The 27,552-nt window shown below is 46.1% G+C and overlaps 1 protein-coding gene across 6 annotated transcripts in view; it reads right to left on the bottom strand.

Annotated features, from left to right (window-relative positions):
* Positions 1 to 27,552, bottom strand: part of PLEKHG5 (pleckstrin homology and RhoGEF domain containing G5) — a 1,536,154-nt gene that overhangs the window by 307,923 nt on the left and 1,200,679 nt on the right. For all 6 annotated transcript variants that reach the window (XM_069610302.1, XM_069610307.1, XM_069610303.1 and 3 more), the window contains one exon: positions 24,841 to 24,977. In XM_069610302.1, coding sequence (XP_069466403.1) covers positions 24,841 to 24,977 — 137 coding nt within the window. The remainder of the gene's footprint in view (positions 1 to 24,840; positions 24,978 to 27,552) is intronic.

Genomic DNA, 27,552 nt, shown 5'->3' on the forward strand with positions numbered 1-27,552 from the left:
CTGGTGTTGAGCAGCATTGCTCTTCTCTGACTGCCGGATGTAGGATGCTACTTCTACAATGTACACGTCCATCTATGCATGTGGACAGGGAGGCAAAGTGGCAGGCACTACACACGCCAGGACTAACAGAACAAGATTAGGGAGCTTTGTTCCAGCATATATTTTAGAATTAAAAGGTACATGAAGTAGAGATTTTAAGTGATCAATTGGATAGTGATTTTCCCACACCACTAGTCTTAATATTCATTAGTACCCGGCACACGCGGTGCAATGGGAATACAGCGTGGTGATTGGCTCATTTGCGAGCCATACCACACGGTATTCCCTTTTACGCCGTGCATGACAGCTACTCTGTTCCCGGCGAGGGGCGTGGCAGCCCCTCAGCCAATGAGGAGGCACGAAACAGGGCAATCCCCGCTCCGAGCCTCCCCATGGCTGGAGGCTTTCCTCGTCCCCCGCCGGGGACTCAGGTAATACATTTTTTTCCCCTTTCCTCCTTCCTCCTCCCTCCTCCCACCCCACCCCACTTACCTTTTATCTCGCAGTCTCTGGCGGGACAATGGAAACCTCCAGCCGTGTGGAGACTCGGAGCGGAGCCATCCCCACTCCAAGCCTCCACACGGCTGGAGGCTTCCATCGTCCCCCGGCGGAGACTACGGTACTTTTTTTTTTCTTCTTCCCCACCCCACTTACCTTCTTTTTTCTTCTTTTCTCGGGAGCGGACACGCTGGGAACAAAGTAAGTACACCCCCGGGGGCATTACCTGGGGCGGTATTGGCCCGCAGTCTCGTGGCTTATTGCCACAATAGTTGCTGTTCATGTAAATTACGGTCGTTCGGCACAAGAAAGAAAATGTGCTTCGGCCAAGGAAGTGGGTTCAGAAATATGCAATCTCCAGAAGTCTTAGTTCATCCTGTAGTCATTCCGACAAGGCCATTTCTTGCTTTCATAAATTCATGCCATTCTGCACTTTGTTGCAGTAAGATGTATTATTTTTTCCATAACAATGAGCTTGGGAGCACATGTTGATGGCTTTTTAGATAGTGGGAGATGCATAGTCCTTTTAACAATAGGTCATTTTACACAGTTTGCCCGTTCGCTCTTGCCATTCTAGATACTCCCCTCTGGCAGCTAGAACTAGTGGGGGCCCAAAGCTCCTAAACAGACGCATGGAGAATGGTCCATTGGAGGAGCAATTGCATGCAACAATTACTAAGTATGAATTGTGATGAATCCAGTGGAGGTTTAGCTTTGCTGACCAGAGACGTTTACAGGTCACTGCACCCCCAAAGAAAACATGGAAGGAGTTAATTCAAACCAGGCGAAGGCTGAAGCCTAAAGTGCAGGCTGGTTGTTTTGCTGGACCTAAAGTGAGCGGGACATTTAAAAATGGCAGAGGCAGTACAAGAAAGGGCTGTGCAGGAGAGGACAAAGAAGCCTGTGCTCGGGCTCCTGACCACGCAGCGTCTGGATCGGATGTGGCGAGACAGGAAGGGAGGCGCGGAGGAAGGAAGGTCGTGGAGAGGCTGACGCTGTGCAGAAACTCCAGGGAACATGACCGCCCAATCAAACAGCGCTCTCCGGTCCAGAAAAGCCAGCGGGTGTTCACAAAGCCACGAGGGACACTGGCAGAGCGTCTGCACAGTTCTGTTGGGGAAGGGACAATACTGTGGAAGCGTGAACAAGTTTGGAGATTGAGACAGGCATTTTATCAAGAAAGAGATAGGGCCTCATTACGGGTCTGGCAGTAACCCTGCCTGTGCTACCTGCGGGTTGCCGCCGGACCCGTAATATTTTACCAGCACCTGACTTCTCGGTACCACCAGCTTATTACGAGTCTGGCGGCCTGGGAAGTCATGCGCTGGAAAATTGTAAGTCCCCATTCCCGTAGAGTCCTATTATATGTTTTGGTTATAAACATGTAGTCCTTTGTATGATCAAAGATACACACGGCATGGAATGCAGAACTTTGTCCACTTGATCAACCCTGCAGTCTTCTTGTACATTCCAATAACTGGAAAATTGGTGGCCCTGTCACCATTCAACCAGATCTACAAATTAGAGCTTGAGTGCTTTTCACACCTGACATCAGTGAACATGTTTAACTCTAACACAGAATCCATTTTAAGTTATCTTTACGAAATCTCAACAAGAACCAGAAACTGGGGCAAGCAAAAAGGTGTAAAACATGGTAGATTGGCCTTTTCCGAAATCATGGGATTTTCGGGCAGGTAGGTATGGGGCATTGATGGAGTTCTTAACCGACATGCTCATCAACCATGGGAGAGAAGGCGGTTCTATGTGATCTGATCGAAATTTTTCATCTAATTCTTTTTTTTTCCCTTACTGGTCTATTTTTCCCCAAATATATGCAGAGGTAGATCCCCGCATCCTTCTTAACACTCCTACATGCATTATTTGACTAAACTCATCCCCACATATATTTGGGACAACGCCTGTTGTAAAAAATTTGATGAATTCTTCTTCGCCAAAATCTTCTGCAGCCACAACCCCCTACCCCCACAGGGCAGAACCCCATGCAAATAAAATCCACAAAGTGGTGAAAGGCAACATTTCATACTACATCAAATTCCCCAGGAGCATCGCACCAGCCGCAGTTATAGCCTGAAATGGGATCTGCTGCTTAACATTGCAATCTATGGTGTAAAGGGGAGGGGGGCTTGGCAGTAATGCAAGGAACCCGTGAACACTCTGGGTGCCCAGAGAGCGGGGTGGACTCGTTCAAACTCAGAGGAGCAGCTGAGTATGCAGCCTTAAGCCTTTCAATCCATGCCGTGAAATTCATTTATATTTGTGTGACATGCCCATATTCATGTAAAAATATATTTTCTCTTATTTTATTTTTTTTTCGCAAAAGGTAAAAATAAATAATAACAGACGAAGTGCGAACAGAAAAAGAAATAAAGGTGGGTAAGTGAGATGTTCATGGTTTTGTAAAAAATAAAAACAATTGATGAATTTGACCTGAACAGATGCATATCAGCAAGCAATGCACTGACGTAAAGATATGGAAGGAACCCACCACTCTGTATTGGGACCGCGTGAACACATTGGCAACATGTACCACCCGGAAGAAAATGGTGCATGTGGTATGGCTTTGACTGTACCCTGTAGTGACAGCAGTGCAAGCTACAGGCCCTTTAGTTGTCAATCAAAGCTGGGAATCTGGAAGAATGAATATGGAAGAATATCAAAAAATAACATGACTCTCACCACAAGCGCACTGGGCAGACTTGATTAGCGCTAAACTGGTAGACTCCCCTTACAGAATTGGAGCGATCAACTTTATGCATCAACCAATCACCCACCGACTACGGTTACATGCCCACTTCGTCCATGTTATTATTTCCTTCTGATTAGAAAGGCGAGTTCACTGAAACATTGGTTTTATGAATGAGCTATATGTCTCGGGAGGATAGCTCAGGGGCAACGGCCTTTCCTTGGTAGCCGGATGAGGCGGAGCAATCCGTGGTTCCGCGCTTAGAAACCTCTGGGTATTAAGCGTTCTATAAATAACCAATTATAAAAATAATTATAATTAAATTATAATAAACATTATAATTATGGTTGAAAGCCAGTCGTTGCAGTTGAGTCTAAAAATTCGGTGATAATTACCGTTCAGGTGTTTGCCTCTGGATCAGGCCTTGGTATGGACTAGTAACACCTTGCAGTACTCCCATTATACCGCAGTTTCTAACCACACTGCACAAAGCCTGCACTCGTTCAACAAGAGCCGGTCTTCGCTTTGGCAGCCCCCGGGGTGAGTCAACAAAATTTTGCGCCCCTCCCCGGAAACCCCCTTTCCCATGTAAGAGCGAAGAGTAGAGCATGAATGGAGCGCGACCATCAAACCATCATGGGGCTACCTTTCAAAGGCTGCACCATGCTGGTTTGACAGATGCACCTTATTGTAATAAAAACCACCCAATTCTCCTGCTGGCGCGCCCAGCACCAGGAGTGTGGGGCGCATTTCATTACAATAGGGTGCCTGCTGCCGCACTTTCACCCACCATGCCAGCTCAACGGAGCCCTTGAAAGACTCCCCCGAGCTGGCGTGGCAGCCGGCCTAATGTGGCGCTGACGGAGGTCGCACGGGTGGCCTGGGCCTAAATCTGGCTCTGCGCTCAGCGGCAGCGGGGAATCCCAGACTAAGCGCAAAGCATCCTGTTTGCTATCCTGTTTCGTGCAATCAGGGAGAGTACGGAAATACGGGCAAGGGCGAGTTTCCCTCACCTTTGCTCAGCAGATCTTGGTTTCGCTGCATGTCTTCCTCTGCCGCAGTGATTGCCTTCACTTGTGAAACTGTCATGCTTTTTGGCTGAAACCCATGGATTATTGGCCAACTCTCAATAGACAAAGGAGGCTATAGAATAAGATGAGTGAAGGTTTTAGTCATTAGGATGATTAATCATTGTGGGGGTTCTTACCAATACAAGGCACACCACCACACCAATACAAGTCCCCCAGAGCCTTTATGTTCCGAAACTTAAATTGCAGTATTTGCTCTGTGTGTGAGCAACCTAGGTAAGAAACTGCAGATCTCACAGCAGGTGAATAATCAAGCCACCATGAATGCCACAATGAAAGACGTGCCAGGTAGGCTGCTCTAATCTTTTAGGAAAGTTTGTTCCCTACAACGTAAATGGGACACGTGTTTGGTGCTGACAAATCCTGGGTCAAACTCACAGCAGACTTCTGGATCATGCACAATGGCTCATCCTCCAATCGAAAGCCTCGGATTTCAGGCCGAATAAAGGGATTACTCAGAGTTAGTCCAGCCAGAAGGTTCTCAGGCTGACTGGTCGAATTTGTCCAGGCAATCAAAGCCCTGTAAATCACGAAACAAAGTTCGACCCCCAATATAAAGCTCAGCTCCCTTCCTTTTCCTTTGTAGGCTTTGCTAGGCTTTTACACAGGTCAGGCTCACACTTGAATAGCATTTGGAGTGCTTTTGTGTTACGTTGATTTATACCACACACCGCTGACATTTTCATGGTCTCCAGGCGCTCTGGTGGGTTGGTTAGGGACGAAGAGAGGGATAAGACAGGTGTTGTGCTCATCTGTTGATGCATGTAAAATCTGGAGAAACCTGCATCTGTGCATGTGTTCTTTTTGCGTGAGCTTTGTATTGTACACTGAATGTTTGTTTCTGGATGGGTGGCATCCAGTGATTGAGTTTAAGGGGGGGGCGGTGGAGGCTATTTCGCTTAGTGAGTTGGTTTGAGAGTGACATGCAGATTGGGTGCTTGAGGGGTGCTTCCGTAGTCACCTGTTTGTGTTGTTAAGTGTGTGGTGCGTGAGGGTGGTAGGGAAAAGGAGATGTTAGGATGTTTTTGGGTGGTCTCTGGTTATTATCCAACTATGCTGTTCTTTTTGTAGGGTGCTCACCTCTGCGTAGGCGTGCAGATTCTGGGTGTGGTTTGGGCATTGTATGGGTTCTATGGATTACTAATACTTTGTGTAGTAGCTGTTGATCAGTTTTATCCTGGCGAGTTGAATAACCAGGTTTTTAGCAGTTTCAGGAAGGTTAGGTGGTGCCCGGTCGCTCTGATTTCCTTTGGAATTTAGTTCATAGTTTGGTTATGAGAATGCAGAGGCAGTTTCTCAGAATTTCGTTTTCTCCTAGTTTCTGCTTGGAGGTCAGTGCTGTATCCGGGGATTTTTTGAACTTTGGAGCAGGGATTTGATGGGTTTGGAGGATTTGTAGGTTTGTGTTTTTTGTCTAATTTCTTGGTCAGTGCATTTATTTGAACATTTTGATGGCCTTTGTTTTAGTGTTACTTCAGGGTGTTATTCGTTTCCATCATTAAAAAAAAAATCAGGGGCAACGTGCTCGCCTTGGAAGCAAGACGACCGGAGCGACACAGGTACGATCCCCGGGTCCGTGCTTAGAAACCTCTGGGTATTAAGCACGTTATGAATAACCAATCATACCAATCATTTTAACCTTTTGTGCCCCTTTTAAATTTTTAAAAAGCCCCAAAAGTTTCCTGTTCCAAATCCCATCCCCAAATGACCACAACATTCTTTTTAACTCTTTGCCAATTTCTCTTTGTGTGGTTGTTGACGTCTCATCTCCCAGGTTCTTTTGGTTTGTCATGTAGTATTGTTTGCATTAGTATAGCATAGTAGTTATTAGGATTTGTTTACTTGCAATCTAGGGTTGTGATTTGGCTCCGGGAACGATTTGGTGTTGAACACTTGGGTTCTTGGGGCGTGCTTAAGTGGTACTCAGCTAATCTTTGCTAAGCATGATGTGCGATTCGCATGGCATGCACATGATATTGGAAGAGGAAGGGGAGGAATGTAGTAGGGGACGAGACACTTGGTTTCTCCTCAAAGGTGGAGGTTTGCACTATGATGCATGAGGAGGGGGACCTCATGCCGTTGAGCATGCAGGTTTGTTGCCCTGGGCCACAGAACACTGCCGATCCCCTGAATCTGTGGGGGAGGCAGAGGCATTGGGAGGAGGGGCCTAAGGAGAACGAAAGTAGGCATGGACATCTGAAATGGTTCCAACTAGCTGCACAGAGGCAGGTGCGGGATGGAATCTTGTTGAAGCCCCCTTGGAGGCAGAGCCTATAGAGCATTCCACCAACAATGGTCTCTACTTCAAGCTCACGCAGAAGTAGCACTCTTGTGGTCACCCCAGTGGGGGCAGGGTATCTAGTACATGTTCCCACTGAGGGAGGACCAATGGAGTTGGACATGTTCCTAGTATGGGAAGAGGGGGCAGCCACGGGAAGCACATGGAGGACGAGGATCAGCTGACTCCTATTTGGAGGGGTTGGTTGCTGCAGAGGATGCAAGGGAGGTCTATCAGCGGCGGGCCACACTATGGAGGTGCCTCAACAGATGATGGTTCTACCCAAGGGTACAGGAGTAGGAACCTGTAGAAGAGGGGGGGGGGGGTCGAGGAGATGTCTGTTGAGACTCTTCCAGCACCTGCCATGGTGAAGGTGACAAGCTAAGCACAGGAGGTTCCCCATGGGGTGGTGACGATCACCCCCTACACAGCCCACGTGTACCTGGGTGTGGGACTATTTTGCCGTGCCATCAAGGGAAAACTGTCAAAGAACCTGAGCTCTTCTAGAAGGTGGAGGGCTGTGTATAGAAGATTGAGAAGGGACAGAAGGGCAGGGCTGCACCCTGTAGATGATGGACATGAGGAACCATGTTTGATGCTGGCACAAGGAAGTTTACCTGGTTAATGGGTCCTCTGACTTCTCTGGGGATGCTATCGAGCCTTCTGCCACATTATCTCCTCCAGCGGTGGTCAGGAGGAGGCATTGGGTCCTGGCAATTACAAGGACCTGCGTTCATCACGGCAGAGACACTGGGGATGATGTGCCGAAACCCCCTGCATCAGTCCAGTTTGTCCAATGGTTGTGAAGGGCAGCAGCAACGGCAGCCAGAAGTAGACCCATTTTGCTGGCACAGCGCAAACCTTTATTGCAGCATTCCATTACCCACGGGGAGTGAGCTGGGCTGCCTAATGGTGGCAGGCAACATGAGGAGGCAAATGGAGCCCTCCTGAAGGGGGTTTTGCAGGGAGGAAGCAATGAGGCAGTGTCTGTGAGCGACTGGCCTCACAGGGCGACTTTCTACACGTGAGTGGCAGCAGTTTGTGGGAAAGCTGGAATACATTAGGAAAAACACCCTGTGGGAAAGCTTGAGAACGTTAGTGGGAAACTTTACCTTCTGAAAAAACCAACAAACGTTAGGGGTGCATGTACCCTATGGGAGAATAAGAGAATCCTGAGGGCTGGCAACACCCTGTGAGAGAAAACAAGAACTTCAGAGTGTGACTGCTTCCTGTGAAAATAACCGAGAATTTAAAGGGGGCATTGCTGCTGTGTGGGGACCAGCAAATCTGAAGTGCTGACTGTGCTCTGTGGGAGAATTTCAATGCAAAGCTGCATCCTGTGGGAGAACCAGAGAATCTTAAGGGATGGCTGTGCCTTGTGAGAGGACATCAGACAATTTGAAAAGTGTGTTAATCATCTCGAGAGAATACAAGGATTGAAAAACATTACTTGCACAATAGGCCACTGCATGTGTAAGACCACAACTAGTTAGAGCCTCTCAGTACCAGCTAAAGCCATTGGTTTCCAAACCACACACAACGAAACAACGACTCCATTGTTGCCTGACATGTACAGAGTAACACATCCTAATTATCCGAGCTAGTGTCTTGCCAGATGTTCTTTTATAGTCTTCTGCAATTTTTCTAAATGACAATTGTTCAACATGTGGCACTGCAAGGCTTCTGTGGTTTGAGACAATAGCCCGGGAGTCACTAAACACTCTCGGAGAATGCACACACAGGGCAGGGGCACCTTTACAACTGAACAGCACCTGGCGGAAGTGCAACTGACCAGATGAACTGCTGGCTGTACTACCACTGTACTGGGGCATCATTTTGTCCCACGGGTGAAGTGTCCAGGAGACAGGCATCAAGCATCAGTGAGACCAATAGTCCACTGCCTCTAATGTTGATGACTAATCTTCATTCAATAGGCCTTAGTCCCTGTGGAGGGTGTCCCACATATCCCCCCCCCCCCCGTATGTCGCTCCTGCACCGATCTCCAAGCTTTCAACAGGTGTCAGTGATGTAATGCCTGTTAATGTGGTCAACCTTGACTTGGAAAACTTTTGGGTGGTTGGTGTTCTTTCAGATGCCTACTTCTTTCTCCAGTTGATGTTGCAAGCACTGTATCAACTCATTCTTTCAAACTTTGCTGCAAGTCCTGCGCTGCCCAAACATGATGAAATGCAAGCACTTATACTTTGAAATATGAGTTCATTAAGAAAGCTAGCAGGTACTTAATTTTACTATTAAACCCGATTGCCTGTGGACCACAAAACAAGGTTGAAAGCAGAGCTCCCACCAGCAATGCCACATCAGCATCACCTCTTTAAGGCATGGCCCACTGTCGCATTGGTCAGTTTGAGCTCAAGGAGGTACACCAGAGAACTTCCCATAGGGATGCATTTTAAAGACTTCACCACTTGCTGGCCTCCTCAAAAGATTGTAATGTTGGACAGACACCAGCTGCCACAAACAAAATGCCCCATCTAGTGTTCCGCTTTGAGTGTTGCTGTAATTGTGATGGCCTTGCACTGCTCACACAGTCTGCCCAACATGTGCAAATTAGAGTTCCAAATGGTGGCCAGTGAGGTCTCCAGGTTGTGCAGGGGAAACATAGGACAACCCTGCAGTTGGTACAGTGTATTTCTGGTGTATTAAGCCTGTTTGAGATGGGAGCAGATGATCTGGGCCACACCAACCATTTCTTTCACAGGCTCACAAGTGCTGAAGAAACATGTGACCATAAGAATAAGGTAAATTAAATGTGCAAAGCAGAGGAAGTCAATTGTATTATCAATTTGTAAGGATGCAAGGACATTTGATACATTGTCTAATACAAAAAAGCACAAACCTCTCTCCCGTGCTGGACAAGTTCACGCTCTATGTGGTACACTGGCAGCATCTCCCACTGACTGGGGATGGCAGCCTTTTTTAAGATGTTTTACCCTTCCAAAGTTCCTCTACGTCCTACAAAAGACTCCACTCCCGTTCCCCAATTCAGTATTTGCCAGGATTGATGCCACCCTTTGCGGGTTGTTGTGGGGCGGAAAGCAGCCTTGTATCGGCATTAAAACACTGCAGCACTCTATGTGGGAGGGGGAATCTGCCTGCCTGTCCTCCAGCAGTACTACAGGGCCACGCAACTGGGGTCCATGAATGATTGGGTGCATGGAGACCCTAGGCAGCCCCGCATTGAGATAGAGGTCGGATGAATGAGAGGGACACAGCCCAAACAAATGTTATATGGGGATGGGAGGGGAGGACGTCACTTCCGCCGATGCTGCAACACACCCATCGGGTGTGGGCCGATGCCCATAGTTACATAGACTGGGGGGAGAGACGTAAGGGCCAACCCCTCTGGCACAATGCACTCCTGCCTGAGATACTGAAAATGGGACACTTTCGCAGTTGGGAGGACAGAGGGATTCGTAAACTGGCGGATGTGATGCGGGAGGGGCTACTTGGGGAGCTACAAAATATGCATGGTGTTCCAGGCAGGGAGTACTACCGACACTTACAATTGGCCCACACAGTGGGATCCGGGTTCACATCTCTGGAGGAGTTACCACAATGTTCACCTCCTGAGGCCAACCTTTTGCCAGAGCGCATTGCCACCAAGGTGACATCCACCCTATACCATGTCCTAAATGCGTTCGGCGGCCAAGGAGCTTAACCGACTCTGGGAACGTTGGGAAGAAGATGTGGGGGCACTGCAACCCGAGGAATGGGTAGAGGCACTCAGGTTTCCTAAAGAGGTGGGGATATCTGCTCGAATTAGGCTCATTCAATACACGGTACTCCACCGAGTGTACTATTCCAGAGCGGTGTTGGCCCTGTGGGGCATGGCACAGGACGATAGCTGTCTGAGGTGCGGGAATGAGGTGGGCAACTTCAGTCTGGAGCTGCATGCAGATCCATGCCTTTTGAAAGAGGGGCTTGAACAGTCTCTCCACGATGCTGGGGGTCCAGGCTCCCTTAGATCCAAAACTGGTGTTGCTGGGTACATGGGGCGAGGTTGGATTCAGTAAATATGAGAAAGGGTCCTTACCCAGAACAATTGGCCTGATGAAGAAGACCATTGCAGTAACGTGGGGTGCGGCATTACACCCAAGGGTAAGTGGATAGATATACATCCCTGGAAAGACAGTTCTATCATGCTAGGGGCTTCCCCTCAGAAGTTTCAGAAGGTTTGTGGCTGATGGGTTGGAGAGGATTGATGGGCACTGATGTTTGGTCAATGTCTCCTTATGTTATATGGACAGATGGAATGCACGCTCGTCTCTGCGGCTGTATACGAATTGTTCGAACTACAATTGTTCGAATCACAATTGGCCTTTGCACATTTGACCGAATTGTGAAGGTCAATTGTTACATATCTGTGGGGGGAAACCCCCCCTCAACCCCCCATTATATGTATATATATATATATATATATGCGGTCAGTTGTGCAAAGGTCAATTCGGACCATTGACTTTCGATCAATTGGGTCATTCGAACAATTGTGTTCGAACAATTTGGGTCATACCTTCTCTGCTACTACGTCATTCACTTCTCTAGTTATTACACTGATTTTGTTTATTAATCACTGGCAAATGTTTTATTTTGTGTTATGATATAATTTTAAAACAATAAAAAGATTTATACAAAAAAAAGTAGGCATAGCCTACACCAATCAATGGGGCCCACTTGGCTTTAAAAGAGGGCTGATCCCCTCTTTTGCAGATCTGAAGAATTAAGGAGTAGCAAGAAGAAACTCATCAATGGAACCTGACTGAAGGTATAGTCTGCCTTACATCTTCCGCCAGTGACAGAAGGCCAGGACCTCCAAAGAGGGAATCAAGATCCCTCCCCTAAACATCTTGCAGGGAACAGAGAAAGATAAAGACCTCAGAGGACACTACGGCCGCTCCAGAACCGGTACCCAACCAGCTCACAACGTGCTCTGCAAGGCTTGGAAAGCAAGCTTCCTGGGTAGGAAGCCCCAGAAGGTCTCTGAATCTACTAAAAAGACAAAGGCAGCTGCCTGCAACACTATCCTGAGATTTGGCAGTCCACCTTAAAGGACGACACAAGCCCAGTGAAGAAACTAGGAGAAGTGCATCAACAAGCATATACCACCGACATCTGCTTTAAAGTACATTTTTGAGCCAGTCGAGTTCCTCCAGTTGAAACCGACTGCAACGCTGACCGTTGTCAAGCCGCAGTCATTTACAGACATCCAAGATGTATCAACCAGTGCTCCAGAACCGCTGAGCAGCACAGACAACGGTTCCTGACCCTGAGCCACCATGAAGGCCAGCCTGCAGCCGTTCCTCCAGCTTCGCTCGCCGAACCGTCTTGCCGCCCGATACCCACAGCTGACTCCCATCTCAAACTGCATCACAGAAGCCTGCAAAGCACCCTGAAGCTGACTCAACCCTGTTGATCACCTAAAACACCTACAGCACAAGGTACATTGTGGTTTTGACCAGCTGGCCCTTCCCAGAAGGCCCCTAGAGACATTTTAAGACCCATTGCTCCCTTTGTGCTAAAGCCAAGAAACCTTAAACTGTTGTGGTTATTAACCATACCAACTACCCTCCTGTAAATATCCACAGTGCCTCCCTTTTCCTTCTTTGAAACTGCCTTTCATCTACATTCCTTTACAGGGTGGGTTGTATTTTGTAATGTTGCTAGAACTCTCTGCTGTGATATAAATAAAGTCAATATTTTTGATACAACCTTGACTTAATAGTCCCTTTCATCATTGGGTAATAATTTCACTGTTTTGCAACTAAGCAATGATCCACGGCCATTTAGAGATAAGCCTGTCCTTCCATCCATGTTACTAAAATTGGATATGAAAGTTCATAATGTGCTTGTTATTCCAATCTGTTTGGATCCCTTCTGGTGTATTAGAGGTGTGGGGCTGATTGATGGTTTAGAAACCGATATTCACCCCTGGACCATCGGTACCCTGGAAGTTGATTCGTCACACAGCCCATGTTTTGGAGCTCCCGATTGGCTGGCACCGACTCTGCATGTGTTAACAAATAATTACTCCAAACACCTTGGGCTTTGCTGCTGGGTCGGGCAGTCTCTTTTGTAAAAGTTGCAAGTGCCCAAACACTTTGTTCACAATTTATCATGAGTTTTCAGAAGATAAAGACAATTCTTATTTCATCTTAATTCACCCAGATTTCCAAGGTGTAGTATTGACTTCAGTTGCTGTTGGTTCAGTTGCTTGTTAAGGGGTATAAGTGATGGAGATGGTTGGGTTAAATCGGTTGATGACTGGTAGAACGAGGGAGAGGCAGGTGGCTACTTTTTAGTTTTTTTCTATGAGGTGGTGCTTAAACGCCACCTATAACCTGAAAATATTGTATTGGAGCATAGATGGGAGCGGGGTGATATGTAAGGAGGGATACACAGCTTGTTAGTGTTTGGTTATTGGCAAGCCAATATTTTTGACTTGTGCATATATGTTATGTTAATATGCTTTTATACTGCACCATATCACCCCATAGTAGTATCAGAGGGCCTGGGCTTGTCTGTGGAGTTGGGTACTTGTTCTGTACAGGGGGTATGCAGACATTGCTCTGAGTAAACGAGAGGGGAAAAGATGTAATGGACACAGAGAGGTAGGACTGCTGCGGGGGTAGAAAGTTTTGTGATGGTATGGTTGAATGTCAGTCCTGTTATGTGGACCAAGGTTCTGCAAAATGGAGGATGTGATTATGTCCGAAAGTGTTGTGATAGGGGGGTATTATTTCAAGACCGACTTTGAGAATTATAAATTAGTTCAGAATGTAATGTTGGATGCATGAGGTGATTGAGTATGTGCTCGGGCAATCCTGGAACTATATAGGCTCATTTGAATAGGTGTCTCTATACTTTGTACCCCAGGTCAAACTCCAGAATATTTATTCAGCGACTGCCATGCCCGAGCCTAGTGTGGTGTAGTCAAGAATAACTGGGCATGAAGGTGAATGTTGTTTATAAATGTAAGCAAGAATATGGAGTAGTCAAACTGCTACAGTAACATTTAAAAGGCCTGGCACCTTGATATCAAAAAGGATATTAAGAGTTTGTTCCATTTCATGTTGTGCTAGAATTTATTTTAATTCACGTTGCGACAGGGCGACGCCTTACTTAGAAGTAGGCTATCAAGGTATAGTAATACCTAGCAATTCCATAATGAGAAAATATAGCCTAAGCCCTGTGACGAATCAAGGGAACTTGTGACTTCTCCCCGAGGAAAGGGCGGGGGTGGAGCCCCTTCCTGTGAGTCTCGGGAGGTGAGCCCGCTATGCAATAACCTCTGTAGGGGTAGACAGAAGGACCTCACCAGCAGAGACTCCCTCTTAGGGGAGAAGGACTCGGTTCCTTTGAGGACCTCCCTCAAGAGATACGTACTATGGCCTACATGAGATGCTTCAGAATACCAGATTCCATAAAGTACCAAGACTCGGACGAAGAAGGTACAAAAGTAAATCCTGGGAAATATCCATAATGTGATGAGTAAACCATAATACCAGGAACTGTGAATTACCCACACTGGCACAAGGAAGGTATAATAATAATAATTTGACATTTATATAGTGCTTTCATCCAAAGCACTTTACATAGCACATATTTACATCTATTATTATTATTATTACTTAATCAAAATTGGTACTCACTTTATTGACCTTGGAAAGATGAAAGGCTGAGTTGGCCTTCCAGGGATTTGAACCCATGGCTTGCAGATCAAACACAGATCACAGCAATAAAGCACTTAACCCACTGAGCCATCTTACTTGCCAAAATACTAGAAAATATAGATCACCCATGCTGGGATGAGGCAGCCATACCACCAGAAACTATAGTTCAGCCACACTGGGTTGAGGAGAATCATAACAGATATTATCCGAAAGAAAGATGACATATCACTTTAATATCCAAGAGCCAGTCCCCAAAGAGGGGGATGAACAGAACTGCAATGAGAGACAAGTGAGAGGTAGAGAGAGGAACCCACTCACGTTAGCTGGGAAAAGTACAGAGCTGCGTGACATGGACCAGAGAGAGAGACCTGTACACCAGTTGGGGAGTTCCCCAAGCCACGTAGAGCGAACCAGAGAGAGACGCCAAGGCCTGCGAGCTTCAAACTCACGCAGCTTTGAAAAGCATTATGCCGAAGCAAGGGCAAGCACAGAGCCTGGGAAAACACAAGGGCCAGAGCCCTTCTGAAGATAGTGGTGAGACCAGGGATAGGAATCATTGGTGGGACAAGTGTACAGTCAACGTTGCCGATACCACTGACAACTAAAACCCACAGTCGGTACGGTTGAACGCTGAATGACCACATTACCATGAAGAAATGGGAAACCATGGGGGGAGGGAGGGTGACGTTGAAGCAGGAAAGAAGCTGGCAATCTAAGCATTGAACGAGGGTCTGCAACGAAGGAGGATCCCACTGACATTCTGCTACCATCAGGAAGGTAACAGGGAGAATGGGAGGCCAGTGAAGACCCCAAAGAATCATTATTGCAACCAGTTAACTCATCCCAGCACACAAACTTAAATAAAGCTGAATTGGAGGGAAATGGAACCCAAGCATAATAATTGGGTAAAACGACCTGTTGAATAGTTAAATGCCAGAAAGAAAGTAGAAGAGACAAAGTTACCCTGAGAAAAGGGGGATGATAACTAGACATCAGGATGTGGAAAAGAGCATAGAGAAAAGCAGCAATTGAATCACACATTACATCAAGAAGCTACAAAAACAAGGGTTAAGTATCACAGACAAGAAAACAAGGATTAGCAATGGAATCTGAAGAGGCATAAAACCTTAGAAGAGAAAGCAAAGTAATCCAGTTAAATAATTAAATAGTTTAATGGAAACAGTCATAAGAGACTATTCACAAGCCAGATATTGAAAGACTGGCAAGAGTTGTGACCATCTCAGAAGCAATGGCCTGCTTGATTGATACGCAGGATCCATTTCTCGTTGGCAATGTAGCAAAATATATTAATTGTGCGTGGCTGCTGAGATTAAAGCAATAGTGGGGATGCAGATTATTAAAGGGGCTAAAATTATGATAATTTGTGAAATCTATATGTAGGGCTGCGAGATAGCTCTCCCGGATCAAAGACATAATTGTTTTCTAATCCTTAGTTTATGATTATTAATCTATATTTATAAAAGTGAAAATGTGTGGGTTTGTAGCTGGTTTTGTGGGGAAGCGCTGATCCTTATACAATTCCACACAGTTTCACCAATCTGCACCAAATTTTGCATAGTTACCCATTAGGAACCTCAGGACAATAATGGCTACATGACATTTAGACACCCCGCTCCTTTCTCCGGATTCCAGCACCATCACACATGAGATGGTTGCCTGAAATCAGCGAAAACATCAATGTGGTCATATAAGGACTGGTCCTGAAACCTAGAATTCATGGTTCCTGGGACCGTTGCACCACAATGAACTACACCATATTAGGGTGAGGCAACAGGTGGGGAGAGAGCACAGTAGGTACCAGTAGGCAGCAGCACACCAACTCTCGCCTCCCCCTGGTTGCCCCCAGGACCCGCTTGCTGCCTTGCTTCCCCAGCTCCCTTCCTCTTTCTTGTCCTCCCTCTGCCCGCCTCCCAGCCCTCCCTCTACCCTTGATTGGCTGGTTGTTTTCCTCAGTGCTGTGGTGAGCAGCTGCACCGTGGGATAACACCTTTTCCATTCAGTGTTCCCAGGTGAGCTGCTTGGGGTCCTCTGACCCTCGTGGGCTTTTGGAATCTTGGGCCCTGTCCCTGATTGCCCCCGGAACCTGTGTGTGCTGCCTTGCTTCTCCGGCTCTCTTCCTCTCTCTTCCTCTCTCTTCCCCTCCCTCCGCCCACCTCCCAGCCCTCCCTCCACCCATGATTTGTTAATTCTCTGGTCTTAATGGACCCTCACAGGGCAGCCCTCTGCCTGGCAGCCCCTGCGACGAAGGACCCCAAGGCAAAGGGTGACTCCAAAAGAGACGGCTCCGAATTGTGTCTGTAGGGGAAGCCAGCAGCCAACCCGTCAACCAGCAGCGACGAACAAGGTAAGTGTGGCCAGGGTGGGGGAGTAGAGCAATCACTGTACTCCCTGCCCCATAACAAACCTACCTACATTGTGATAGTAATGCGATTATTAGCTTGTGCCCCCTAGGATTGCACTGTGATCATTAGCTTGTGCCCCCTAGGACTACACTGTGATCATTAGCTAGTGCCCCCTAGGATTGCACTGTGATCATTAGCTTGTGCCCCCTAGGACTACACTGTCATCATTAGCTTGTGCCCCCTAGGACTACACTGTCATCATTAGCTAGTGCTCCCTAGGACTACACTGTGATCATTAGCTTGTGCATCCTAGGATTGCATTGTGGCCATTAGCTTGTGCGCCCTAGGAATAAACTGTGATTATTGGCGTGTACCCCCTAGAACTACACTGTGATCATTAGTGTGTGCCCCTAGGATTGCACTATGATTAATAGACTGCGCCCTACCCTTAGAGATTAGCACAACTTGACCAGATTCACATCTAGAAAGCACCACTATAAAATAGTACTGTGAATACTAAAGTGAACCTTCTAGGTTAATACTGCGATTACTAGTTTGTGCCCTCTAGGACTGCACTGTGATCATTTGCTTGTGCCCTCTAGGATTGCACTGTGATCCTTAGTTTATGCCCTCTAGGACTGCACTGTGATTATTAGTTTGTGTCCTTTGGGATAATACTGCGATTGTTAGACTGTGCCCCACCGATATTAACCTGATTCACATCTAGAAAGCACCACGATAGAATAGTACTCTGAATATTAACACACAGCTTCTAGGTTAATACAGTGATAATTATCTTGTGCCCTCTAGGATTATTAGCTTGAAAACCTCGAGGATAGCACTGTGATTATTAGCTTGCACCCTCTATGATAGTACTGTAATTATGAGCTTGTGACCTCCAGGATTGCACTGTGATTATTAGCTTGCACCCCCCAGGACTACACTGTGATTATTAGCTCGTACCCTCTAGGATTATACTGTGATTATTAGATTTCCCCTTCTAGGATAGGCAGTAATCACTAGTTTATGCTCTCTAGGATAACAATCTGATGGTTAGACTGCACCCTACCCCACAGACATTAGCACAAATTGACCTGAATTACATCTAGAAAGCATCGCTATAGTTCTCTGCTTCACACAGCAGAGATATGTCTGCTGCTATAAACCTCTAACAGGGACAACAACTAAAACACCCAAACGATTTTACCCTAGTAGACCTCGCAACCGGACAGCTCAAACTCGAGACAGCGACTGAACTACCCTAGCGATATCACCTGACTAGACCACCCCAGCAGACAGAGCTCAAGCTTGGATCGGACAATCCCCACACTCAGTCCATTACTACAAGACACACAGACCAAAAAGTGCAAAAACCAACTCTGCAACAACAAACTGAACATAACCAACCATAAAACTGTTCAAACACAAAATGCCACAGAAACAAAATGGACCAAAGGAAAGAAAGAGCAGTAAGAACAAACCCAACTGAACACCAACGAAGACTCACAACAGCAGAACACACAAGCATAGACCAGAACGATAACAGAACCAGCGTCGTGAGAAGAGAGAACTCCCTATACCTAACTCCATACCTCGCAAATTCCCACTCACCCAAACAAACCAACCAATGCACAAATCAAGAAAGACTAACAACCGAACAGAACCACGCGGAAGAACAGACAAAACTAGAGATAACATGAACATAATCGATGCCCTAGCCCCTTATATCACCAACACAAGAGTACCCTATGCTCGACAGTCACACATTTTAGAAGACAAGCCTGATGAAAACAAAAACCCAAGACTGAACCTAGAAGAGCTTCTCGATGACACAGACACAATTATACCAGCACCTCAACTAGAGATCAAATTGGAAGGAAACCTTAACACCAGTCAGAAGACAACGCCGGAAAAGAAAGCACAAACCAAACTATTCCTTCAAAATCCACGGCAACCTAATAAACGCAAGATCCATGTCAAAACACTCAACTGAGATCTTCGACCTTCTCTGCGACAACGGCATCAACATCCTATTCATCCCAGAAACATGGCTGGATGACAACTAAAAAATCACACTCCAAAACTGCCTCCCCACCAACTTCAAATGCCTTCAGTTTAACAGGGAAAATAAAAAAGGAGGAGGCCTCACAATAGCATTCAAAGAACACCTGAAAGTAAAAATAGACTAACCTCTCAACATCGTGAAACTGTGAATCAATGGTTATAGACCTATCGGCAAATCCAAAAACAAACATTTAATTCATGCTGGTTTACAGACATACAATGCAACCTTCGTCAACAACTACATACAAGCTATCACCAACATAGCCATCGAACACGAACATCTAATAATCCTGGGGGACATCAACATTTGGTTCGAAGCAAAACACAGCAACTCTCAAAATTCAGTAATTGGGCAGCTAATAACCATGAAACTACAACAGTTGGTCAAAGGGGCAACACACTCGGCAGGACACACCCTTGACGCAATCTTCGCCAAGAAAAATCTCATCACCACGGCACCACCGATACAAATAATTTGGAGCAATCATCATTCCATTTGTGATCACTCTACCAACTCAATTCAGCATCCAGCCACTCAAGATCCCAACCACCACAAAAAGAAATTGGAAAACTGTCAGAGCAAGCAACCTAACAGAACAACTGGACACAACCAAACCTTCAATGGCAGAACTGGAGATGGCAGACCTAGACAGGAAAGTGGAGCTACACCACAAATAGATTGCTGATACAATCGAAAACATCGCCCCGGAAAAACCATTCACCCCTCAAGAAAAACAATGGCAAAATGGTTCACCCCACTACTAAGCACCATGAAAAAGGACAAGAAGCTGGAATTGGAATGGAGGAAAGAATACGACCAAGATAAGAAAACCCAGTTCCAGAAACAAATTTGATCATATAAGAAGGAAATTCAAAAGGCAAACAGAAGGCACTATGATGACAGAATCACCAATGCCACCAACACACAAAAATAATTGTTCAACATCAAATGAGAAACCCACAAGGCTGTGATAAAACTCCAATACCCTCACAACTTGGCAGACCACTTCAAAAACAAAATCAATATCCGACAAATCATACAAAACAAACCAATCAACCCTAACACTCAACCAACCGGACACAACGAGGAGCCACAGCACAAACTCCAAAACTTCCCAGAAATATCAGTAGAGACATTCGCCAAGCTGGTTAAACACAGCAAGAAACAAAATCGGAGACACTCAAGCTGATCACCCAGCACTAATAGAATGTCTTAAAGAAATCTTTGATTGGATGAACGCCAACAACTTGAAAATCAACCTATGAAGAAAGACTGAAATGAAGATCCTATCCAAAAACCAAGAGAACACCACCTACATTCCCTTGCCGACGGAAATGGGAACTGCGCCCATACTATATAAGGTAGTAAAAAACCTGGGAGTCCTAATGGACAACGCCCTAACCTTAGAACCACAAATAAACACAATAATTAAGAAATGCTTCTTCCTCCTTCACATAACAAGAAGAATCCTACCTTTCCTCTCCTTCACCCACAAAACACTGACAATCATTGCCCTCATCATGTCAAGAATAGACTGCGCAAACAGCCTCCACTTCAGGATGTCGGAATACCTCCTGAAGAAATTACAACACAACCAAAATGCAGTAGCCAGATTCCTCCTCAAACTATCCGGAAGAGACCACATCACCCCAGCACTAAAAACTCTATATTGGCTCCCAATCAAACATTGTTTCACGTTCAAAACAATGTGCATAACACAGAGCGATCAGCGGACAGGGAGCAGAATTCCTACAAAAGAACATAATCTACAAGCCAACAAGACTCCTCAGATCAAGCAATGAAATCCACCTGGAACCAAAACCTTATCATAAAAAAAAACTAGGGGGCTCCTCTTTCTCCCACCTCGCCTCAAAAACCTGGAACAACCTCCCGAAAGAAATAAACACCAAAGACCACCAAAAATTCAGAACATTTCTAAAAACCTGGCCCCTCAACACCTCAGAACCAAATTGAAACTAAAACAATCAAACAGGAAACACAAAGAAGAGACTGACTATATGATGGCACAGACAACACTCAAGGCCGACTAAGGGTAACACCTACAAGAACAAGAGAGACGACGCAACATGGAACAGAACACAAGCAACCCCATGAGAACAGAATTAGCATACATTTCCAACACTACCAACAATCTTACCCACTCAGAAAGGACGTAGGGTACAGGCGTAGCTCGCAAACAATCACTCCAAAACTAGGTCACAACAATGACAATCTGTGATAAAAGGGCGGACCGAATACAAAGATGGAAACACGAAAGTAGCTAACTTAGCATAATGACAGAGAGATGAGACAGCCTTATGACACTGAAACTTAATCACTGAAAGGAAACTACCTCTCTAAATCATGAAGGAGATGCAATAGGAAAATGCATATCTCACAATAAGCACAAGCATACTAACCAACCCAAACTACTAAGAACCTCACCGCTCCTCACACACCTCTCACGATCTAATCAAACACAACCAACCTCTTAAAACTGCAGCAACCCTCACACACTTCACCGCAACAACCACCAAACCACACAGACCCGCAAGAAACAGCACACGAAGGATTCGGAACCCAATAACACACCAATATGCTCGGCGAATAGTGTTACCCGACCCGAAGCTGCCAACAGTACTTTACAGCTCCCTTGCTCTTCTAGAAACTTTATCCTACTATCACGCCTAACCCCACCCCCCCCCCTTTGTTTCAGATCCACCAAAGCGCCAGGGGACCACTCCAGTGGTGATAGTGCACAGTACAAATATTGTTTGACATGTTAGCCAGCTGCACATGCACATTCTCAGTGCAGTTTACTTCAGTGTGCAAGGCACATCAAGCGATAAGCAAATCAGAATAACGACCTACAGGATCATTGGTTTTCAGAAATTGGTGAGTGTGGTCATGTCTGTATGGAGAACGGGTACTTTTTGGTAGTATTTTATAAATACTTTTATTTGCTATGAATTTTCTTTTTATATCTATTGCATGGTGTTTTTATTTATAGCCATTTGTGCACAGAATCATACTTGTTATTATTGTTAAGCTTGTGATGTATTCTGGTGTATTTAGAATGGCTCGAAGCTGAATAAATGAATATGTATGTATTTATTGGATTTATTTTATTTTATTTGACACTTATATAGCGCACAAAACCCTGCAGTATCTAGGCGCTTTTACTTAAGACTATGGTTACAGTAAGTGCTTCAGGTTACAGAACAGGAAGCGTGCAAGGTAATTAAACATTGTAGGGTGTCATGCACAGATAATAAATGATACTCCAAGTGCAAAAGAGAGGTGCACAGTGATCACATCCAATGAGCCTGACCCCATGTGGCAGGGCAGCAGCAACACACAGATGCAAAAGTCCAACAATGGGCAAATACATGGTGCCTACCCCATATCGCAGGGCGGCAGCAGCACACAAATGCGAGTCAAAATCAGTGGGCAAATACATGGTGCCTACCCCATATTGCATGGCGACAGTATCACACAAATGCAGAGTGAAAATCAGTGGGCAATTACATGGGGCCTACCCCATATTGCAGGGTGGTAGCAGCACACACATGTAGAGTCAAATCACTGGGCAAATATACATGGTGCCTACCCCATGTTGCAGGGCGGTATCAGCACACACATGCAGAGTCAAAATCAGTGGGCAAATATACATGGTGCTTGCCCCATGTTGCAGGGTGGCAGCAGCTCACAGATGCAAAAGTCCAACAATGGGCAAATACATGGTGCCTACCCCATATTGCAGGGCGACAGCAGCACACAAATGCAGAGTCAAAATCAGTGGGCAAATACATGGTGCCTACCCCATGTTGCAGGGTGGCAGCAGCACAGAGATGTAGAGTCAAAATCAGAGGGCAAATACATGGTACCTACCCCATGTTGAAGGGTGGCAGTCATAGGTGTATGCAGAAATGGATAGGAGGAAAGGGATGCGGGAGGGGAGAACAAGTCAAGAGCAGGAGTGCGGTGGGGAGAACACACTGCATCACAGGCGACCAAGGGGGCATGGAGAGCACACACTGCATCACAGGCCACCAAAGGGGGGGATTGGAGGGGAGCACACACACTGCATCACAGGCGACCAAGGGGGGGTTGGAGGGGAGCACAAACTACATCACAGGTGACCAAGGGGGTTTTGGTAGCACACACTGCATCACAGGCAACTAAGGGGGGGGGGAGGTGGGAGCACACACTGCATCACAGGTGACAAAGGAGGGGTGGGGAGCACACACTGCATCACAGGTGACCAAGTAGGGGGGTGGGGAGCACACACTGCATCACAGGCGACCAAGTGGAGGGGTGGGGAGCACACACTGCATCACAGGCGACCAAGGGAGGGGTGGGGAGCACACACTGCATCACAGGTGACCAAAGGGGGGTGGAGAGCACACACTGCATCACAGGCGACCAAGGGGGGGAGCGTACCTTTAGTGGACAGGGGGCAGACAGGGGCCTTCGTTGTGGGCCTTACTTGGTCTAGGCCAGCTCCAGCCTCCCGATTGCTGTGATTGGCCTATCTAGGCCAAGGCAACCAATGGGAGGGGGAGTTGGCCAGACCACGAAGATTGCTCACTGGATGAGTAAAACAATCAGGCCATCTTTGAAGGGCCAAGATTACTGGGGAAAGCCAATGCAAGCCAAAAGAAACAAGAAATAAAACCCAGCTAGTGGGAAGAAACCAGGGAAATGTTGGTACATGAAAGATTGGTACTGGAAGTACCCTCAGAAGAGTGGCATCAGTTTCAAGAAGCATTTTCAAGAGATTATTTTTGAATCACCTACTGAAAGGTTGGTACTAAAAATACCTTCAAGAGAAGGGAGTCTTTCTCCTGACCTACGTTAGTTTTTGTTTAGTGGTATGGTCAGTGAGGGTAGTTTTTGGACAGCGGACCTAATTGTTTGGACAATCCCTAAGAACTGATGCACAGTTTAGCTAATGAAATAGGCAGAGAACACCCATAGTGGTAGGGAAAGATAGGCCTTAACCCGTTTATATTAATGCAATTCTGAATATAATGGCACCAGTAAGTCTGTGTCCTTTTTTCTTCTTACCCGCCACAGCTCCCTATGCAGAATGTGTTCATTGGACTATGTAAAAGGCAGAGGTGAATGTGCAACCAAACAGGGTAGGTAGAGGGAGATGTGCCAGATGTCTGCACTTCTTTATGCAGGGACAGACGGACCTCTTGTTATGTTACTATGTTTTCATAGTTACAATGAGACTAGGATTCACTTAGTAAAGAGCTTTGTCTTGCAGTAAGGCCACCTCACAGGACTGAGGAGCAGAGATGGAAGCTTTCAGGCCAGAGGCCAACAAACCTGAATACAGGTGTACGTTAACATCAGCACTGAGGGGCCCCTCAGCCAGACAGCTTTGGAAAATGTTAGTGAAGCAGAAGTGCATGTCCCTCAAAACAACTCGGAGGCAAGAGAAATGGTAATTTGGACATCTTGTAGATCTGGAAATCCTTTCAATAACATTCGGGAGGTGTTGTATGTCAGAAATGCACATTTATGTTCTAAACTCCCTAAAAATGAGCAGAATTGTTCTTTTTCACCTTTAAATTACCTTTTTTTAACAACGTTTGTAGACTCAAGACCCGGTGGGTCAACGCCCCCTCGCCCATCATGGATGAGCCACCCCAGGTGCAGAGATATGAAGGGTTCTGAAGAACACAACAGGTTTACCACCTGCCAGTTAGCCTTTAAGCATACAAGTCCTATTTCTCGTCAGGTCCCATGTTTTGCTTTACATCGCGGGACTTCTAGTCCTGGATTTCACCATTGTAAACAAAGGAGAGCAGGTCACAGAAAAAGAAAAAACAGGACTTGATGGCATTCTCTCGAACGGAACAGAACATGTATGTGAAAGAGGATAATAACTTGAGGTGGAATGGAAGTACTGGGGATCCCTCCCTCACCCTCAAGTGCTAACTCCGGCAAAAGGTTTTGCCTGACCATAAGTATACAGATGCATTTTTAGTGTTGGAAAGACTGGTGCCGAACATCCAACGTGAGGCTGGAGATGCCAACTGGTGAACCTGCTGCACAATGTTGGATGCTAAATAAGGCACACCATAGCTAGACTGCCATCCTTACCTTTGACTTTCAGGTAGTGCCCTCCAAATCTGTAGGCCTCAAAGTTGAGTGACAACGGCGTATTGGACTGATCAAGAAATATCTCCACCTTATTCAGCTCGATCCCCTTCCTCTCGAAAGCTGGCAGCAACACTTCTCTGGAAGACAAAAGGCAAGGAGATATTAGAGAACATAGAACGGTGTGTATACATACCAAAAAACTAGAAAAAGTATTTGTAAACCTCGCTCTCAATCTCATGGTGGCCCAGAAAAGTGCATGGTAGCTTGCCATCCCCACACAGATGAGCCTGCTCTGCTTTAAGGGACAGGCGTGTGCGTATGATCATCTTTCATTATGAAGTGCAGGTACCTGTCTGGAAGGCCATATGCTAAGAGCATCAACCCCCTTGAGCGAGCCTCCACGAAATCACTCTCTTGTCAACCACTGAGAGACTGAGAAGGCGAAGCCCTCTTTTCTGGAGTTAACAAATGCATTGGTCAATGTTAGTGAGTGCAGACCTCATTCTCATCTCTTTCATTGGCGGGGAAGCCCGTGAAAGTGCCCCATTGGGTTCCTAGAGTGATGAGCTCCTATTCTCCTGCCAGAGGCCCGTTTTTAGTTTGCTGCATTGACATCACAGGCGCCACCTCGTCCTGTTGACTTTGCCTTTCAAGAGAAGATACTTGTAATTCAGCATAAGCCTCCAGCCCGTTCCCTTTCCAGGAAACGCGTCAGAATGTCACCATCTTCCCAAAGACATTCCAGAGGAAAAGTGCAGCACCATGGCAGGCCAGGGATTCGGCTTACTCGATCTCAAATGCTGGAAGTCGATTTGTTAAAACCATGCACGCCAGTTTTGCAGATAAAGGCCCCGCACCCAGCAGCGTTGCACTAAACACTTTTTAGTCATGCCACACTTTTCTCGCGATACATTTTCTGGACGCCGTGCCTACTTATTTTCAGGTGAATTAATCCATGTCAAGCAGATTTACTGTAAACATGTTTTATACATTGAAAATCTTCCATTTGCAGGGATCTGGAGGAAACAGGGCTACAGAACCATCTAAACTAGTGGCACAAAACCTAGTATAGAAATAAAATCGATGCAAAAGCAGAAGGACAGGATGCATGCTTTATTTTTAATTTTTTTAAGTCAGGAGAACAGGACAAGAGAAAACACCAGGGAATTTATGAAAGAAAAAAAAAGGAGATTACAAATAAGAAACGCATGAGAGCAAAATTGTGTAAACGAAAAATGAGCAGGAGGAGAGGATAAGGGTCAATACAGGTGACGGGGTAATAGAAAATAAGGCAAAGTGTAATACTAGAAAAGATAAAGGCAAACACTAGAATATAGGATTAAGGAAGAGCGAGAGGAAGAGGGATGGCATGGCTAGAGGACAAGTATAAAAAAGTGAATAAGAGAAAGGAAGAGATTGTCGAAAGGGGATAGAAAGAGGAAATAAGGACGGCAGTAGAAAGGAGATAGAAGAGGTAGACTGCAAAACAAGAAAAGAAGAACAGTGAAAAGAGGAGAAATTACAGCAAAATTAAGTGAAATGGGGAGATTAAAGGCAAAGAGAAACAAGGGAAGACAGGGAAGCGACATCAGGGGACCACTGGGAAGCAGACAAGGGGGTAACGGGTTGCAGCAATGTGAATATAGAAGAGAAATAATCGATGAAAAGAAAAAAAGTGGAGACTGCAAAGACATGGAAGACAGTGCATGTGTAGCACTAAACAGACCCCAAGTAGCAGAGCAGCACTTTACAATTGGCAAGGATATCCATTCTTGGATGCGCCAGCTGCATTGGCAGTCTGAGACCTTTACATATTTGGTTGGCTAGTTTGGAGGTGAGACAGATCTAGCAATGTTGTCACTGGTTCTCTGGGGGGGAAGCTTCCTTTGTGTGGCCAGGGAAAGGTAGAAGCTACCCGACACTGACCCTGGGGGGGCGGGGTTATCTGGGGGACGACCACATAGGGGGAAGACAAAGTCCAGGGAGGCAAGAGAATGTTAGATTTAAACAAACGTTCAGTAGTAACTCAGTAACACCCAAGGACTTCTACCATACTCTGGTATGATTTATTGTAATATGAACACTGGATTCGTAGGCTTTCCTAGCCAACAACAGTATGCACCTCTCCCCATCTTTTCTAGTACCAAGGCCAGGAAGAGGGATGGAGTAATGAGGATGACCACATGCAGCAAACCAACACCACGTGCTAGTCGTTGGAAACTGAAAGACCGGGACATTTTAAATGCACACAGCTGAGCGACCAGAGAGAGAGAAAGACAAAGCTTGCCCCTGCATCCAACTTGTACTGGTGCCATTTGGGACACCAGAGGAGAGCAGAGTGTGGACCACAAGCTAACGGAGAAGGCGTGTAGCAAAGAAAGTTAGGAGAAGTTTGCTGCATGCCTATCACAGGCAGTTAGTGCTCCCAGACACAGAGTAAAGTCAAGCGGGAACAAAGCGGCTCACGGAAGGCATTGCTAATCAACGGGCGAGAAGCGGAGAGGACAGAGAAGTGCGACGAACACTCAAGACGCAGAGTAACACCAGTAAGTCCAGGGAGAGCGCATAGGTTACAGAGACGCTTCAGGGCAAATACTGCATGCCTGCCCCAACTCAAGAGAGCCGTAACACAGGAGGCCCTATAAATAATACAGGAACGAACATTGTGAAAAGCTTAAAAGAAGGCAATATAATTGATGCAGACATGAACAT

This window comes from Ambystoma mexicanum, chromosome 8 (assembly GCF_040938575.1).
Source record: "Ambystoma mexicanum isolate Mex_15411 chromosome 8, UKY_AmexF1_1, whole genome shotgun sequence".
In the NCBI taxonomy this organism is placed as follows: domain Eukaryota; kingdom Metazoa; phylum Chordata; class Amphibia; order Caudata; family Ambystomatidae; genus Ambystoma; species Ambystoma mexicanum.